The sequence below is a fragment of the Amblyomma americanum genome, chromosome 3, assembly GCF_052857255.1.
Source record: "Amblyomma americanum isolate KBUSLIRL-KWMA chromosome 3, ASM5285725v1, whole genome shotgun sequence".
NCBI lineage: Eukaryota > Metazoa > Arthropoda > Arachnida > Ixodida > Ixodidae > Amblyomma > Amblyomma americanum.
The window spans coordinates 5,701,666-5,721,191 of NC_135499.1; the positions used below are offsets into that span (position 1 = coordinate 5,701,666).

The 19,526-nt window shown below is 45.9% G+C and overlaps 1 protein-coding gene across 1 annotated transcript in view; it reads left to right on the forward strand.

Moving 5' to 3' along the window:
• Window positions 1–3,412: 3,412 nt before the first annotated feature.
• The window catches only part of LOC144123050 (uncharacterized), a 222,422-nt gene continuing 206,308 nt past the window's right edge, over window positions 3,413–19,526 (forward strand). Inside the window, exon 1 of the mRNA XM_077655964.1 lies at window positions 3,413–3,727. Coding sequence (XP_077512090.1) covers window positions 3,424–3,727 — 304 coding nt within the window. The 5' untranslated portion in view covers window positions 3,413–3,423. The remainder of the gene's footprint in view (window positions 3,728–19,526) is intronic.

Here is a 19,526-nt window from a genome sequence, read left to right on the forward strand (position 1 = left end):
CGGACGTGAAATACGTGAATATGTACATGAAAGAAACGTAGAGCAAGATAAAGAAGGCCCAAATATGCCTAAGTATATAAGGTCCTGCCAGTCACGCTCTTGTGAGCAATGTTTTTCTGGTGCGCGAATTCTATCAATGAACAAGGACACAAAAGCCAGAGAATTTATCTAAGCTTTTTTTATTGCAAAGAAAGGAAGCATGTGCGTCAGTGACACGTCCATATCTTTGTATAAGGCAGAGAACAATTTTTTCACTCGTTCGCTATCTTATCAACCTTGAAGATGATAGCATTCCTTGCGTGTACGATGGTTTATATTTGTCCGTGTTGCCTTCAAATAAATCAGTTGTGAGTGGCGCTCCATCCCGTCTTTCTACCTTGTGCTGTGTCTGTTTTCGCGGCTGTAACCAAAAAGATGTACAGTTACCAACTTGCCCAGCAAGACGTTCTTTTATGATAACGCATACTCTGCCGCACTGATTGCATTTGTCGTCTATAATTTGACGCCGAGAATTGACAGCACGCAAATCATATAGCCTCTGTCTTTGGTGTGTCGTCATCTAGGTTAGCTTTTGAGATTCTTTTTATCTAAGATCATCATTTAATAAAGGCTACACTAGACGGGAGACGAAACTATAATTTAGGGTATACTTCACCCCCACTGAGTTAGCAAGTGACATCAGGGCACATCGCCAGTAAAGCCAGGCAAAGTCAATAAATCTGAACTAGAACACAAATTAATAAGCACGACGCTACACTGACGGAAATTTTGTCGAAGGAAATTGACACAAAATTGCTCACAGAAATGTGCGCGCACACGGCTGCGCTAGAAACGTGTCGTTTGTCTTAGGGAGGCCTCAACTATCTCTACATATTTGCTTCCCACTTGTAAACACCACATAAGTCTCACGGAAACAGGCGTGCAAGCTGGTGCGTCATTTGACGACTGACATTCACGTATTTGGCAGTGCAAGGCCCGAACTAAACTTACAGGCACCTCCAACGAGTTTAGGTGCTTCGTCAGGTACACATTAAGACGCGCATCTTCCGGTTCGTCTAGTTGTGTCACTCTCCTATAAAATATAGGCTGTCACTATGTCGTGCCTCATATCTTGCGCCCTTGTCCTTTTGGCGCTGTTCTAATTTGGGTGGTTACCATTACCAACTCTCCTTGTAAATTTGTTCAGCCGCAGTGATGTCCCCTGGGAACTGTGTGGGACTGCTTAATTTTGAGTTTTCGTAATGAAATGTTTGACATTAAAGGGAGCATCGCGTGGCAGTTATGGCAGAATAGGCTTCAGGTCACCTGCTAACCCTTTGAGGCGCTATGTAATTCACATGTTGAGAACACAGCGACCTGACAGTATTTTCCGCAAGTGGGCTACACCCAGCAGCTGTTTGTTTCATGCTATCTTAGCACCCTTCCTATAGCAAACAAGGTGGTTAATATCGGTCAGAACAGGGTACTTAGCAGCGCGTCTTCCGCCATTTTCGTTCCGGCAGATTTTGTCAAAAGTGATGTGATTTTGTTCCCTGGCGCGATGTGCACATTTTCAGCAGAAAGGGATTCCCTCCGGTGCTCCAGTACTGGTGTTCCACTGCTGCAGTCTTTAATAATTGTGATACCTTATGCGAACACTTGTGCACGCCTATAAAGAATTAGCCTAGCAGCTTTGCGTTCGAAAGTTAACGAAATGGATACATGCACTGTTTACGGTGATAAATATTTGCTTTTAGTCAAGTCAACGTGCGGCATCTTAAAGTAAAACAGATTGATCGAGAAATACTTTAGTTGATAAATGTGTGCGTAATTGTGGATTCTTCAACACGAGCCGAAATAGCCATTTTATCTGACCAGTCGCACGGCATCTTAACGAGCACTAATGATTATGTTCTTGCTTTTTAGTGCGTTAGCTCTTAAGCCCGCACTAGGCGCTCTCGTCTGAAGCCTGCTTGACCTTGACGCAACCTAGATGGCCCCTCCAGGTGGCAGATGAGCCACATATGTCACATGACCTTATGATGTCCTCACTACCTGCCCACAGGATTGTGAGCTAATTGTGCACCGAACCTTCGCTTAAAAAAAAAATGCCAAGATTTAGTGCGGTGCAGGACGATACACAGCAAATTCTATTTTTTTCAGTGCACGTAAAAGAACCCAGGTCATCGAAATTAATCGGAACCCTCCGCTGCGCTGCCTATCACAACCCAGGTGCAGCTTTAGGACTAAACCCAACTTAACATTCCAGAGCGGAGCTGGGACTTTTGTCGGTCAGAAACGTTAGCGTTCTTGTTTTGGTTGTCAAGCGGTTCCCGGCAATTTTGTTCTTTGCATTTCGGACCAAGCACTCTGGCGTTGACCGTTATTGAGTAGGACCAATCATTTCTTAGTGGGACAGCTTTCCTTTTCCTCATAGCGGATCTTCATTAACAAAGCGGAAGTCTCAAAGCGGTGCAAATGTTGTCATTTTTCGCTCTTTAATACAGCAGTTGGAATCTCCATCCCTGTGGCACATGTAATCAAAATCTCGTTCATTGCCGTGAGCACTCAATGCTATGATCGAAAGTCCATTTAAAATTGGCTGTCGCTTCTCGCATTATGCATACACCTGGCGGCTATTAAATCTGTTGCTATAGCCCGGTACAGTTCCTCTCTCCGTTGCCTCTTCTTAGTGGTGACTCCTTGCGTTTTCGATGTGCACTTTTTTGTTACTCCAAGCTTCTCTTCGTGCAATATTTTTGCCGTGCCGCTTTGTCATTGTGTCGGTTTGGGCACAGTGTTCCCTTGACGCGTCCTCCCTTGGTGTCACTGGAGCGTGTGACGGAACGTGGAGAAACTGCTGCGCTTTTTGTTTCGCTACGAAAGGAGGCAGTACTAACTTAAACCAGTGGTACGAATTTAACACAATTGAGCCGAGTAAGCGTGTTTATTCTGCAATTGGACTTTAGCGCCGCCTTAAGGGTATTACGGGACAGCTTTGTGAGCTAATGCCCGTATATACAATTGGTCAATCTGCACTTACCATTCATGGTTGGCGGCGAGTCCTGATACTGCATACCACGACAGTGGCGCAGCGGTTAAGCGATGCGCCACTGCACTGGCAGGCGGCTGCTCCTATCCTATCACAGCCAGTGGTAGAGATTGTGCTGCTCTTTCCTAGCAACCTCTGGCGACCAATCATTGATTTAACTGCCCCCTGCGGACTTACCCGAGTAACTCTGGTGGGCTCTGGTAAGTTCGGAGCACACAAGCATTCTTGCTCCGGTCTCGAGTAGTGATTTTGCACTGACACCAACCACAGGGCGTGCACATTTTGTGTAATTATGTTTTACCAGCTGTATGCTTCCATTAAGTCAGTACACAGTGCGCATGCGCAAGGCCCTATAAAGCGCCTTTTTTTTTTGCAGAGCAGCCTCGTCCAGGATGGGTTTGCCCAACGCCGCCTTCGTGCTGTATCGGCACCTCTGGCTACAGTCGCTGCAGCGCCACTACCTGGCCACGGGACTCGAGGTGCTCATCGTGGTTGCGCTCTCCTACGTCGCCGTGCCCAAAAGCGCGCCCACCAAAGCGCCCCTCATCAGCGACGTGGCGGTGGCGGAGCCCATCATCGGCCCGGCCAAGCTCGCCTACCCCGAGAAAGTGGCCCACGATAAGAGACGCACGCGCAACGTTGTCTACGGCCCTCAGAACGCCGCCACCGACGCCCTCGTCAAGGCCGCTTTTGGCGGTAAGTCGCCCGCCTTGGTGCCGCCGAGCGCCTTTATATTTGACTCGCCGTTTGTTTAAGACCGAACCGGCAGCCGATTGATGGGACAGCTCATTTCGCCAATGCTGTTAGCTTGGCGTACGTTCTATTTGGGAATCTTGCCAATGCCGCAGCGTCCTCCTTCGCTCACTTATCCCGAGGTCATCGGCCGCATTACGGGAGGGCGAGAGGCCCAGTGCTGCTGACGACGACTAGATGACGAAAGTTGCGCCAAACAATTGTGCTCTTTTTACTACACGTTTGACAACTTGGCTGTCTGAATACCTAGAAAGTTAGAAATTAATGTATGCTGGCGACAACCTAGGGAAAGAAAATTGCGTTCTTCGGCTTCTGCGCTCCACCCGCCACCAGTGGCGTTGAATGCTCTTCCGAAGCAGCTGAATTCAACTCCGGATACGAGTCGCTCAACCTCGAACGCCTTCAGAATGTATTAAATCACCGGAGGGCGGTTTACAACCATCGCTTCCTTGCAGTGAAGTATACACTCGACCTCGCGTCGATTTAGTGCTCTATTCGCCATAATTAGCAATTGATTTCGAAGAAAGGAAATGCGCAGTAGGTGACCGCTTCACGTCTATTATTTCATTTGGTAGGTGCAGGGATTCCGAAGTATATTTTCTCAGTGACGATGCAGGACACCGAATTTCTTTCAATTTTTATTTATTTATTCATTGAATGTGTTATAATTAAATATTTTCGTTTTATTTTTGTTCGTTCTTAATCCGTACGGTTCAAAGGTGTATTTCATGAATGCTTACAAAACTTATAATGAAATAGGAAGCTTTATAAAGGTGCAGGTGCCAACGAGAAGTGATAGACAGTATGATAAAGTTCTGATCATGCTCATGAACACAGGTTGGGCAATCAGTGAGTTCAGCTGGGAGAGGATGGAAGAGAGAGAGGGAGAGACAGTGAAAGTGAGTGAATATAGAAACGCAGCATCGAGCACGGATTGTGGGAGAGAAAGGAAGTAAAGGCTGTAGAAAAATAAAAAGATACTTGCATAAAGATATGCGCTCATTAAATTGTGTGTACAGCGAAGTGGACTGCGGTAAAGTTTTAGTCAGTGAAGAAGATCAATGTTCTGCAGGTGGGCAGAGAAGAAAAAATTCGGTCCACGGTAAATAAGCAACAATCGTTCAGAAGCGAGTGAAGCTGGGCTTATTGCTTTTTCATTGAAGTTGTTTTAGCGCAAAAACGGAATGCGAGAAGGACTGAGGATTGGGCGAGCTGGTGGTGATCCATCGTATCAAAAACCAGCGCGAAAAACGGAAGGCGCTGAACTTACAACTAAATTTTATTCGATAGTAAGAAGTTAATTTATACAATACATACACACGTGTAAGGTTGTCTCGTCAAACACAGATGTACAGTAATCACCCACATGCGATAAAACCCCCAAGAAACAAAACATTAAACCATTTTCCAAGGCACGTGCGCAATCGTTAACACCGCTACCCACAATGAAGCAAGCTCATTTCCCTGCTTGACAAGCTAATCGAGGTTTTGCTCACACATTCATCGCCCTTTCTGAGAATGTGGATTGCCTCACCGATCTCTCTTGTCCATTGCTCATCATGTACAAACAGCACTGTCGTATCAACAAAAAACGGAGTACAAATACACGCAATGCAGTGTTGTGCTACATTTCTATTTTCTTTTCTGCTGACGGAATTGGCATGCTCTGTGAGGCGAACATTGATACACCGCCCGGTCTGGCCGATGTATATACGCACGCAGGGCAAACGGATAAGATATACCACGCCTTTCTTACAATTAACAAATTTGTGCCCATGCTTGATATTGCATTGTTTCCTACTAATCTTCCCCTCACATTTCCTCTGAACTGCAGCCCCTACTTTTCCCAGTTTATAGGGAGCAGAAAAGACCAAGGTTACTCCGTATCGTGCTCCTGCTCTTTTAAGCCGGTGAGACAGGGCGTGGATGTACGGCATAACCGCCAACTCCCTTTCTTTTGGACCAGAGCTGCGTTCTGAGGGGAGCCCGGATGTCTTCAGCGTTTTAGACACTTTTTCCGCACAGGACACGATAAGAACATCCGGGTAACCTGCACCCCTGCACCTGCTGACCTGTGCGTTGAGGCTGGATCTTATTCTATGGAGGCAAGATTTCTTTAAGGCCATACCAATGCGGTTCTTAACAATACCAGCTTCCACAAGTTTAGAATGGAATGAACTGTAGTTGAGCAAAGGTTCCTCGCTCCGTGGGGAGTACTCCCAAAAGACATGCTCATGGCGAAAGGTTAATTTCAAGTCAAGAAACTGTTAGGATCTTTGATGAGGAACTTCATGCGTAAAATCCAGTCCTGACCCATTGCGTGAAAAAACATCCAGAACGTGTGAAATTCCCGGGAATGGAGACATGCCTAGTACAAAAAAATCATCGACATAGCGGAAAATGCGAGTGTTACTTCCGGCCAGCTCTTCCTCAACTAATCTGTCAACCCTGCCTAGAAAAATATTACTAAGAATGGGGGCTACTCTGGAACCTATGCAGACCCCAGAGTTTTGCAAACAAACCTGACCATCCCACTCTACATACGTGTTGTTAATGTAAAAACCCAACAGTTCCATGAAGGACGCAGTGCTAATGCCACAACTGTTTTGAAAACCGCATTCATCATTGTCATCCATGATGCACTTCTGAACATACTGCATAAGTTGAACATGCGGAAGTGAATAGAACAAAACAACATCAATACTAAAACCCAGACTAGTTGCACGATTCTCCTTCAGGAGTAGGTTTGCAAGGGCTTCCGAGTTGGGAATAAGGAACGGGTCATTAACCATAACGACCGAAAGGTGCTTGGAAGGGAAGGAGGAAACAATTATTTTCCACGAGTTATGCTCAGACACGATAGTTCTGAATGGTACGTTTGGTTTATGGGTTTTGGCTGTGAAGAAAATTTCTAGCACAGGAGATTCGGCCCCCTTCACCATTTTTGTCAAAGCCTCGAGACTAAAACTCCGAAGTAAAGCTAATGCCTTCTGCTTGGCGCGAAATGGATTGGCTTTAACGGCTGTAAATTTCCTTTGCACCGCATCATGTGCTTTCTTACAAAACGCATTCTCAGAGAATACTACAAAAAATCCCTCTTTATCTGCTTGCGTGGCGCACAACCGATTTTCACATAAATAGTTAACTAAGGAACGGAATTTGTTACGTTGACCAGTCGTACTGCCGCTGCCAGCAACGGCATCAATGCACTCAGACACACATCTGGGTCTCTCCTCAACGGGGCTTTAGACGCAACGTGACGCGCGAAGGCCAATTTTTGAACAACTTTCATACCGGGTTCCAGGCAATACTTGGCTCCTAGACGTAAAGTCCTCATATGATCGGGAGCCACGTCGATGTCGCCGAGAACAAGACGCCTTCCTTCCGATGGAGGTCGTTTAGAAGGCTTGGGAAGAGAAGGGCGGACGGCGTTCATTAAGAAGTCGGTATGTTGGTCAGTGGTCCTACGCCAATGCGAAAGCACCGCGCGTTCTGGTGAGGATTGCGGCCGCCGCATTTCGTCCGTATCACATCCTTGAAGAGTCTGGCCTGGCGCCACCACTCGCTCTTCATAATTTTGCAGACCCTTCTTGTATGGCTCTGCGAAGGTCGCAACCAACCGCAAAGCGCCTGCGGATCCCGTGGGCAGGTATCAGAGCGGCAATGCCAAGACGCAGTGCGCGCTCTGCATATGCATACGGCTGTGAGTGGTTACAGCACAGCTGGGTTTGAAAGGTCCAGGCTGCAATACATAAGAGAGGCGCCCAGGTACAAAAGATGAACTGTAGGAGAACTGAGGATTGGGCGAGTTGGTGGTAATCCATCGTATTAAAAACGAACGCTAAAAACACAGACAGAGGACGAGACGAGACAAACGGAAGGCGCTGAACTTACAACTAAATTTTATTCGATAGTAAGAAGCCATTTTATACAATTCACACGCACGTGTAAGGTTGTCTCGTCAAACACAGATGTACTGTAATAACCCACATGCGATAACCCCCCAAAAAGAAAACATTAAACACATTTCCAAGGCACGTGCCCAATCGTCAACACCGCTACCCACAATGAAGCAACCTCATTTCCCTGCTTGACAAGCTAATCGACTTTTTGCTCATACATTCATCGCCCTTTCTGAGAATGTGGAAAGCCTCAGCAATATCTCTTGTGCATTGGTCATCATGTACAAACAGCACTGTCGTATCAACAAAAAACGGAGTACAATTACACGCAATGCAGTGTTTTTGTGCTACATTTCTATTTTCTTTCCTGCTGACGGAATTGGCATGCTCTCCAATTGGACAGTGCTGTTTGTACATGATGACCAATGCACAAGAGAGATCGCTGAGGCATTCCACATTCTCAGAAAGGGCGATGAATGTGTGAGCAAAACGTCGATTAGCTTGTCAAGCAGGGAAATGAGCTTGCTTCATTGTGGGTAGCGGTGTTGACGATTGCGCACGTGCCTTGGAATTTTTTTTTTTTTGGGGGGGGGGGGGGTTATCGCATGTGGGTGATTACAGAACATCTGTGTTGGACGAGACAACCTTACACATGCGTGTGTATTGTATCAATTTACTTCTTACTATCGAATAAAATTCAGTTGTAAGTTACGCGCCTTCCGTTTGTCTCGTCTCATCCTCTGTCAGTGTTTTTTAGCGCTGGTTTTTAATACGATGGATACGAGAAGGAACAACAGACAACACGAGCGCTAGTAACAACTGAAGCTTAATTGCAAGCAAGGCAATAAACAAATTGGAAAACATGCAAACAAAAAAAAAACAGAGAATAGAAGATCAGATAGCCGAACTGATAGTAAAAGTCTCTTTTAGCTGTCTAGGTACGCTATTTTTTTAGCAAGCAAGCTTACTGAAGGTGCGCTGGCGCAGTCTGCGCCCCTTTTGGAGTTTGTGAATTCTTTGGTAATTTCGCGCGTCAGCTGATGGCAATGAGTCACGAGAATCTTGCATCCTCGCAGGTCTGGCTTGCACCTACCCTCTTAAGAATCCCGACAATGAAGCGTCCGGTTGCTTTTGGGAGTTGATGCCCTCATTGACTCTGCGCGCTTCCTTAGGCTATCAGTGGATGAACGACAGCATGTTTCGCATGCATGAGGTTCTTGCTGTTTCAGTTGACAATCAGGGCAGTGAGGCGGCAGGTCTTTTTTCCGCTCCAAATTTCTGGCCGTCGCGGCATGTTCCTGCATGCGATAATTGACAAAGGCCGGTTTGGCCTGTGAACGAATGGCCAGGAAAATGGAATGTCGTACACTACACCCTCCCGACATGCTAGGAATTCTGTTCGTGCTTATTCTGACAGCCGGCTTCTGACTTCCGTCAACCTGCTTGCATATTCTTGCAAGCTTATGTGGCGCCGAAAATACTACTTGGCCACAGGACCTACCGCCGATCTGTTTGAGTTCGTATGCAAAACCGTGGAAATAGGCAACCACTACAGTCGGTGCCCTCTCCGGCTCTATCCAATTGATAGCCACTTTGCAACAGATTAGTGCCAAAATCTTTTCTGAGAGCAGGAAGTGATCAGGGATCCCCACCCACTTCACATGTCGAACCTGGGCATCAAGGCTGGCTCCCACTTCATGACCTTAGAAGTGCATTTCATACCGCAGTCAGCGCCATTCCCCGCTTCACCAGCTTGGAGTGGGCCGAGTGGGAAGGCAAGAATCCCTTCTGGGAACGAGGCGCATACCTCCAACATAGATGGCCCTCCTCGAAAATAAGAACCAGTCCAAAAAGCGAAGCTTGTCATCTTCAGGAGGCTTACCAGTCAGCTGAAAGGCATTGAGCGCGGCTTGAAGTCATCTAGGACTAGCCTGGTTTGTGCGGCTGCTGCACCCTTAGAAGTCCTCAGAATAACCAGGAAGTCGTCCACATACTGCATAATTCTGACGATCGGGTGATCCTGGAGGCAATCATAAGGCTTCCGGTCGAAGTCAGCTAGTATTAGGTCACTCAGGATCGAAGCACGAAGCAATACAGACACCCTCTCATTGCACGTATACATCGTCACTAAAGGAAACCACCGTTGGCTGCAGGTAGGGCGGAATCTCCAGGAAACTGCTCACGCTGATGCCAACAGCGTTCTGGAAACTCATGCACCCCAACAAGTCGATACATTTACCCACCACCTCACAGATAAGATCTGCGGCAGTGAGGCATACGGGTTCTTTGTCTACAGAGAATGCGGAAAGCCTTGCTGTCTTGTCCGATACTTCCGGGAACATTGAAACCGCCTGCGGACTTCTGACGAGGAAATTGTACTCCACTTGCAACAGAGAGAGAGCAAACTCTGCAAAAATCTGCAGCGGTTACGCAGCCAGGTGCATCTTACACACGCGCACACACGCACACACACGCACGCACGCACGCACACACACACACACACACACACACACACACACACACACACACACACACACACGCACGCACGCACGCACGCACGCACGCACACACACACACACACACACACACACACACACACACACACACACACACACACACACACACACACACACACACACACACACACACACACACACACACACACACACACACACACCAGCCCCAATTGTACAAATTCCTTCTGTCGATGGATGGATGGAAGGTAGGTGCGTTCCCTTTTGAAACGGGGGGTTGGCAGTTGCCACCATGCTCAGCTTTTATCCCTTTATTTTTGTTTAACTGTGTTGTAAGTTATTCAAATTCGCCATTTTATTTAAATACGTCTTCCTACACTTTTAACCTCATGTCACCTCTATGATTTTCAGCCACCAAATTTTCCAATCGCTTTTTGCTAATTTCCACCGCAGATTTATTTACATGACTATTGCTATCTCTAAACCCTAGGGCATTTACTACATGCATAATATCTGCTGCAACACTCGCTATACCACAAACAATAGGACTCGTACAGAAGAAACACAAAGTATGGTGGACAGAAGAATGTACATTTGCAAAAAAACAGCAAAATAAAGCATGGGGCACCCTGCGTCGGTACCCCACTGCAGAGAACTTACTCAAGCCGTGGTAAAAACAGCGCAGCGACGACAGACACAGAGAAGACAGAAGAAGACGAACAAGCGCTTGTTCGTCTTCTTCTGTCTTCTCTGTGTCTGTCGTCGCTGCGCTGTTTTTACCACGGCTTAAAGATGCACCAACTAGCTCAGTTGTCGGTTCTTCTGCAGAACTTACTCACTTTTAAGAGGGCCAAGGCGAGAGCGCGGTACGTGCGCAGGAATGCTGAGAAAACCTCCTGGCAGAAATATGTGTCCTCTATAAATAGTTCAATACCATCAAAGAAAATGTGGGACAAAGTTCGTAAATTCACTGGTGACCATACTTCCTTCACGCTTCCGCTTTTGACAACACCCGGTACACAAACATCGTTGGAAGAACAGGCCAATTTATTGGGCGAGCACTTTGCTGACGTCTCAAGGTCATCCCACTACACAAACACATTCCAGAAACACAAAGCTATAGCTGAAAAACAAAAACTTCCATTCGGAGCAGGCATGCAGGAAGACTACAACCAGCCCATTACGCTCCAGGAATTAAATAGGGTATTATCTTCCGGTAAAAAGACAGCACCAGGCCCAGACAATGTGCATTACAATATGCTTGCCCATCTCTCTGATACAGCCGTACAGGCACTGTTAAAATTCTTCAATAAAATATGGATGACTGGCAGAATACCTGAGGAGTGGAAGAAAGCAGTAATAGTACCTTTTCTGAAACCCAGAAAACCCCCAACAAGTCCTGACAATTACACACCAATAGCCCTCACCAGCTGCATTGCTAAATCTTTTGAAAGTGTAATAAATATTATACTCACCTTTGTACTCGAATCTCGGCAACTATTAGATGTACATCAATGTGGATTCAGAAAAGCATGCTCAACCACCCCAAGTTGCTTTTAGGTGATCAAGCACTGGTTGATCTTTCAAGTATTTTTAAGTTTCTTAATGAAGCCAATGCTTTAAACAAACTCTAGGTATAAAAAGTGTAAAAGTGTAAAAGTTAACAAAAACCTAACCTTGTGTTTGGCGCATCATAGCCATAGTTGCTTTTGCGCCATTAAAATTAATATAACTAGCTAAACCCTAGGGCCGCAGGAAGAGTGACTCTGCCTGCAACGACATCCGGATGGACACCATCGCATTTATGCATGAGGCGTTCTATTGTTTCTACAGATTTACCACACACAGCACTTGTGTCACCTTCTTCGTTAAATTTGTTTTGTAGGTGCGCGTTCTAAGACATCCTGACCTAGCTTTAAAGAGTAGCGCACTGCCTCTTGAGTTATCATAAAACGCTTCCTTCGTGATCTGCCTTTCTCAGTATCGATATAATTCTACACTGCAAATTTTCCAACGAATCGGTTAAATTTTTACCTTCCGCGTTTTTAACCTGCCGTTTAATGCTCTGTCTTTCTCCTTCCTCGTGTCTGGCATACTATACTGGCTATAGCTTTCTAGTTCTTTTCTGCCAGTGTCAGTCAACGCCCTTTCTGTATAGGCATTTAAATACCTTAGCTGCCGACCTGTTATCATCCAGTTTCCTCAGGCGTTCTTCGTACAGTATTTCACTCTGAGCATCCCGTGCTTTGAACGATGGCCAGCCCATATTCCCTTCTACTGCCTCGTTTGTGCTTTTCCCTTGGGCACGTAGTGCTAACCTTCCAACACCTCTGATTTACTTCTAATCCCTACTGCACTTCTGGCCTTAAGCACAAAACCGCATTCCCAAAAGTAAGCCACGGCACCATTACTTCTTTCCAAATTCCTCTCAGCACTTCATACCTGCTGTACCCCACAATGCCCCATGTTTCATTATGCCGGCATCTCTTCGCCCTTTTGCTAAGAGAGACTGCTCGTGCTTTTCCGTGTACATATGCCCTTCGTTCACCCATACCCCGAGATGTTTGTATTCGGCCACTCGGTGTATTCCATGGCCTTGTATTCTAAGCTCCTGATCAGTTGTGCTGTTGAAAACCATCACACCTGATTTTGTTGCGCTAAATCTGAAACTTAAAGTGTCTCCTTCGTCTCCACAGCAATTCACCAAAGTTTGCAAACCTTCCTGGCTATCTGCTTACAGTAGAATATCATCCGCATACAGTAAAGCCGGTAGTCGCTGCTCAACGACCTTTTCGCCTAATCTCTACGAAAGATTCTAACCTAAATCTCTTCCTTGTAGCCTTCTTTCCATAAGTATCATATAAAGCATGAACAGCAGCGGTGATAGAGGAGAACCTTGCCTTAATCCTTTGTCTACCTCGACAACTGTCGTAGTCTTAATTCCTTCCCATGTTATTTCAACTTTATTTTCTCGATACATTTGCTGTAGAAAATCAATTACCTCATGACCGATACCTTCTTTTAATATGTTCCTTACGAGTTCCCTTTTCACTTTGTCGTATGCACCGCTTATGTCCATGACTACATTTTTAATTTTACCGCCTGCATCGCCAGCCTCTATATAACTGATGTCGTTGTAATCGATCGGAAGGATTTTATGTTCGTCTTATTGCCTTTCCCGTTATAAATCAAATTAATTTTACTCAGTTTCTTGGTGTGCGGAATTTGCTTATTCGCTATGACTGCCTCCAGTGATTTTATCAGCGTTTCCTTGCCTCTTGGACCAAGGTCATTAGTTAGCTTGATTGGAATTTCTTCTATCCCCACGGACGTGCTTTTTGGAATATTGGCTTCCGCCTTTTTCCAGTTAAGATTGGTCAGTTTTAAGCTCTGTTGTATTGTGCTGCCCTGAGCTGCTCCTTCATTTGGGGTGATGACCCTATCGTCTGTCCTAAATGACTCAGTTATAACTGACGGAATGTAGTTCACAGCGTCAGCTCCCTCTAAACATTCTCTCTCGGCATCGTGAATCTGTACCTGCTTTCTGAGGTTTGGTTTGTCCAGCCAGCTTATATTGTTCCAGAATTTTCTTGGGCCCCCTTTAGTTGCATCGCGAAGTTCAGCCAGCCAGCGATGAGAGGACTGCTTCATTTTAAAATTCACTTCGGTCAAAAAAATACTACTCAAAATGGATGTCACAGGCGACCCGATGCAAATTCCCGTGTAATGTATGTATATCTATCTCCACACCCTACAATTGTGAAACGCAGGTACATAGGCAAAAGTTCTAAATACCTCTAACTAAAGAAACACCTGAATCATTGACAAGCTTCATTTCATCACTATCCTCGGTGATTCATGATTTTACGCAAGACAACAGCCGGTTACGTGGCAAGGAGTAATATATGTCTCCTATGTCTACATTGAAGGCGAACGCTCTGCAGGGATTACGGGCTCTCAGAAAGGTAACTGTTGAATCAGAGTTAGGAACGCCAAAATGATTCGTTTCCTTCCAAATAAACAAGTTGTCAAAAAGGCGCACGTCCTCTTTGTGTCTCCTTTTGTTTGTGCCCCATTTTCGTCATGAACAGCTTCCCACTGGCCCAGCTTTCCATTCTGTTGTACATAATCATCTTCATTGTTGCGAACTGTCGCAACACTGTGTATGTCGCTAATAGTATGTCCCTAACACTGTCGTGGTAGGGACATGCTGTACACAATGATGCGCTTGCATCGGACATACCCGTTCTTAATATTCCTTCTTCCACTAGACTCACTTTTTATTTTTTTAGCCCTCCCTAAGGCATAGTAGGCAACAGCAGCAAGTGCAGTACTGTTGCAGTTGGGCAAAGTATTAAAATGCCTTGATCAGCGGAAAAGAAGAAATAGGAGCCGTGGTGCATAACACACAAGCATGTGCAATGGCTTGCTCTACAGTGGAACTTACATCAAATGCAAAACTTAACCACACACACAGACAAGGTTATTAGCTTGCCTACTGGCTGCTATGTACCCCCATAGTCTTTGAATCGTGACTAGAGCTACGCTTCATGCCATATGACTTACTTCGAGTTGATGTACACACCAATATTCTTGAATTTTCAATTTTTACACCAGTGTTTTCGTGCCTCAACCACGGCATCGCTATAAAGAGCTTGCACTGAGAAGGAATTTAGTTATATTTCCATGAGTAAGCATACTCACTCAGACACTGTGCATGAAATATTTTTATTACAAACTACACAAGAACGACATGTAAGTTTTCACTTCAAACAGCTGTGCCAAACACATCAACGCCATCTCCTAGTTTTCATCCGGAAGAGAACAGTGCCATTCAGTTTCAGTGATATCATTCGCATCAAACCCAACAATCGATAAATAAATAAATGACACCAGTGTTTACAGTAAGTGTGAAGGGGCATTTAATGTTGAAAAAAGACACTGCTGCCTTATGGCAGTCGCCTATATCAACCATTCAAACACTGCTTCAGAGGAATTACACGCATTCACTTGCAAAACGTTATCGCCCTGATTAAAGCCCAGTGTAAAAATGCATACCAGCCTCCACCAGCACTCACAACACTGGTGAACATCAACGCACAGTGAAACCTCAAGTGAATTAATTACAGAGCACTTACACAAAAACATTGTTCAAGTGAATCCTTTCAGAGCTACAGAGTACAGAGCAACTGTTTGAAAGCAATAAGCTAAATATCCAAATGAGATATGAAATGTGGGTGCCAATAAAGCGATATGGGCTTTATAAAGCCGCATGAAGCCTTCTTGACAGGTCATTCCTGAGTCATGAAGCTGACACAATGCCTACCAGGTACAATGCTTGGTGGACATGATGTTCCAGAAAATGTTTAACTGATAAGCAGGCATTCATTCTGGTGGTGTTTCACTGTATGCTGTGGAGATTTAGCTCTTACATGGAGTGTGACTGTAATTTACAATTTTTGTACATTAGGAGAAATTTATGCAGTATTTACCAATCGGGAGGGACGCTATACTAAGCTGCAGAATGGTGAGTGACGTCTTAATAGGCTGTAAACTATCTGCGTGAAAGCGAGTGCTAGCTAGGGAAGCCTTACACCTTACTTTCTGAAGGAACGGTGACATGACTTATGTATGTACGCACATGTAATCAAGCAAGTCTTTCAACGCGATGAAATGTAGTGGCTTCATAATGCACACTAATACAGCAAAAATAATAAAATCTGCAAAAGGTGAAGAGGCCTATTTTATTGGCGTTAAGGCGAGCTACGTCAAGTGCCTGCCATACAAGTCGTGCTTCATAATTTTTAAAGGAATTTTGTAGCTTCATTGTGCACATGATCTCTAAACCATCCCCCCCCCCCCCCCCCCCCGCCCATAGCGCTTAAGCGCTTACATGAGAAGCGGACAATGCCATCAGGAGAGCACCCTATGAAAGGAAACTACTGATGTGAACCGATACTTAGTCTCATGTCTCAAGTCCTTGGCTCTGTTTGTTGCCATTTTTTTATCCTTTCCATCAAGATTCCACCAAAAGTTAACGCAGCTGATGTTAGATTAGAACATGTTATATCCGTAGTCCCACCCCTTATGTAATACCCCTGAATAGGGGTCTTTAAGGAAATAAACTGAACTGGACTGAAACAGATATACTGCTATCTTTCGCTGTTCAAGCAACCGTGGCTAAGGTGCAGACAGGTTTTTTTCTCAGCAGTTGACTGAGGTATGGCGCTTTTGATATCTGAGCCACTCTAGAGAATGTTGCATTTCACAGACTCGACTTGTCTCTTGCCGCTCTCTGTGTGCTATATATTCCGTATACATGCCTCAGGATGTCTTCCAGTTTTCTTTATGAGCTCTTTAGATTGGTGCCTACAAACCACCAGCGAAGCAATTTGACATGGATGAAAGGTGTGCTGCGGAGGTTTAGCTGTTGAAAAATAAACGCCACCAGAAAAGTGAAAATCCCTAGCCGTAAATGAAGGAACACTAGGGTTCGCACAAATTGAATAAAAATAAAATGCCTGAACAAACCCTGATAACGAATCAAGGAGTGTAACCTGTACATCTGCTTTCATGGTGAATAAAAATTAAAAGTGCATACAAATCCAATAGCTACACAAAAGGGTTAGCGAGCAAAATCGGTGAAAAAAATATTTCTTTAATTTCATATTAGCAATATGTGCAGTTAAAGAAAATTGGCTGTGGTTTAGCTCTGGTTAACCGTGGCTGAATTGAGAAAGCTTGCTTAGCTTTCGCCTTAGAATTTAACTGCTCCGAAGCAGTAGATCAACTAGATTCAGATATAGACTCATTGTCGGTAACTTCCATGGCGAGACTGATCAACTAACGCGTAGCCCACCGCTATATATCCCAGTGAAGCCGCCATGGAGCGAGCGCAAGGCGAGGAGGTCGTCATATCAACGGAGAGACCCCCTGCTATGTGCGGTGCCGGCTCGGAATAGTCAGACGGCTCACGCGACGAGCGGCTCCCTTCTATAGCTGCGGTGGGAAGCAAGCTGACGTCACGCGTCGTCATAGCAACGGAGAGAGCTGACGTCACACCACCTGCCAAGCGCAGCGCCAGCTCTGGGGCGGTTAGACCTGGCGTAGTATTGCTTTCGCAATAAAAGTAAAACAACTAATTCTGCCTCCGCAGGCACTCGATGAGGACAATATACTGCTGCTTCTCTAAGCTCCTGTAGGCATGTGCTTCGACGTATTTCGTTTAAGTCGCATGTGACCAGCTGTTAACCGGTGGGCTTCTGAGCAGAAAGCCTGCGTAAACGAGAGCTCACGCGGCCCTCGCATGGGAACTAGTTTCTATTGCCCAAGATGTGAGCAATAAAAAAAAAAGGCTACGCAGCACGCACTTTTTGCGAGGAACATCTATCACTTTCGCATTGTCACGTATTGTACGCGCCTACGTACACGGTCGAGTCTGTTTGACCACCACCACCTCTGCGTTCACAACTTTCTCTGAAGGGTTGCCATTTCGACTTGGGCGTTAGCACAGGCAAGCTCACGACACCGGGAGAGATGCAACCGACACGATCTATCACGCCAAAGTTCTGTCGGACTACTTGGCCGAAAATGCACAAGTGAAAACTCTATCCACGCACAAGGCCGAATCTCTTTGAAAGCATGTTGATCTTTGTGTGGTCGCGTTGCGTACATTCGCATCCTGACTTATTCTGCAACCCCCTTCTCGACACAACTGCATGTTCTCAAGCACAAAATGCCGTGGACTTGACGTGCTGACAGCTTGCAAGAAGTTAGCGGCAGCAAATGTAACACGAAAAAAGCGCGGCGAATGGAGTGAGCTCCGGAGAGCGCGGCGCTACTTTCCTGAGAAATAGTGGCAAAGTCGCCAAGCTCCTTCCTTGCAGTAATGGATAAGCGCGGTGCCGACACATTCACGTTTGACGTTTGTCAGAGACATCGGCGACACAGTAACACTTCGGATTCTCCCCGGTAGATCCGTAAAGGCGTTCGTCTGTTAGCGCGGTTTTGCGAGGCTCGACAGCCACGCCATCGCCCCAAATTCTATCTGATAGTCTCTAGTGGCCTTAGAGAATGTCAGAATTAGGTGCACAGCGTCAAAGAGGCGATTAGCTCCCACAAATCAGCCAAAATTTCGACGCAAGCAAGGAACGCCCACAGATTCATGGACGACGAGCTATGCGTCGACCTCCACTCGTGCCATGTGGATAGTGGAATGGATGGAAGGTAGGAGCGTCCCCTTTGAAACGGGGCAGTGGTTGTTGCCACTATGCTCAGTTTTTTTCCTTTATTTTTGTTTACTCTGCTGTAAGTTGTTAATACATTTCCTTTAAAAAAACTTCTGCATACACTTTAAAACTTATGTCACCTCTGCTTTTGTGCCACCAATCCTCCAATCGCTTTTTGCTAATTTCCACCGCAGATTTATTTACATGACTATTGTTATCTCTAAACCCTAAGGCCACAGGAAGAGTGACTGTGCGTGCATTGACGTCAGGATGAATACCATCGCATTTTAGGATGAGGTTTTCTATTGTTTCTACAGATTTACCTCACACAGCACATGTGTCATCTTCGTTAAACTTTTTCTGTAGCTGCGCGTTCTAAGACACCCTGACTTAGCTTCAAATAGAAGGGCACTGCCTCTTGAGTTATCATAAAACGTTTCCTTCCTAATCTGCCTTTTCCAGCATCGATATAGTTCTACACTATGCTTATTATGCGAAGCATACTAGCCGCACAACCGAGCTCTTCCTTGCTGCGCCGCGCGCGGCCGCGTAGCTACCGCTTGACCTACATCGGCGCACCACGTGATATGACGTCACAACAGCTGTGAAAGCTGGGGCCCAACTCGTGCGCTCGCTTGCGGACGCGCAGCCTCCGCCGGCGGCCTAACTCCCGCTCCTACCGCTAGGAGATACTGACGTCACGTAATTGTAAAAAGGCGACGCACTCGTTGAGTCAGTTGAGCAGCGAGATGTCGGCCAGGGAGAGGGCGGCTCGCCAGACCGCAAAGCGCAAGTTACAAAGAGCCACGGAAACGGGAGAAGAACGAGAAGTACGGCTTGCCAAGCGACGTATGCTTCGCATCCTAGGCTTAACCATAAGCTAAGCCAGGCCATTTTTTTTCCATCGAATCTGCTTCCTCGTCTCTGGCAAACTTACTGGCCAGCTTTCTAGTTCGTTTCCGCCACTGTGTGTCAACGCTCTTTCTGTACAGGTATTTAAATACCTTAGCTGCCCACCTGTTATCATCCAGTTTCCTCAGGCGTTCATCGTATAGTACTTTACTCTGAGCTTCCCGTGCTTCGAACGTTGCCCATCCCATATCCCCCTGTACTGCCTCGTTTGTGCTTTTCCCGTGGG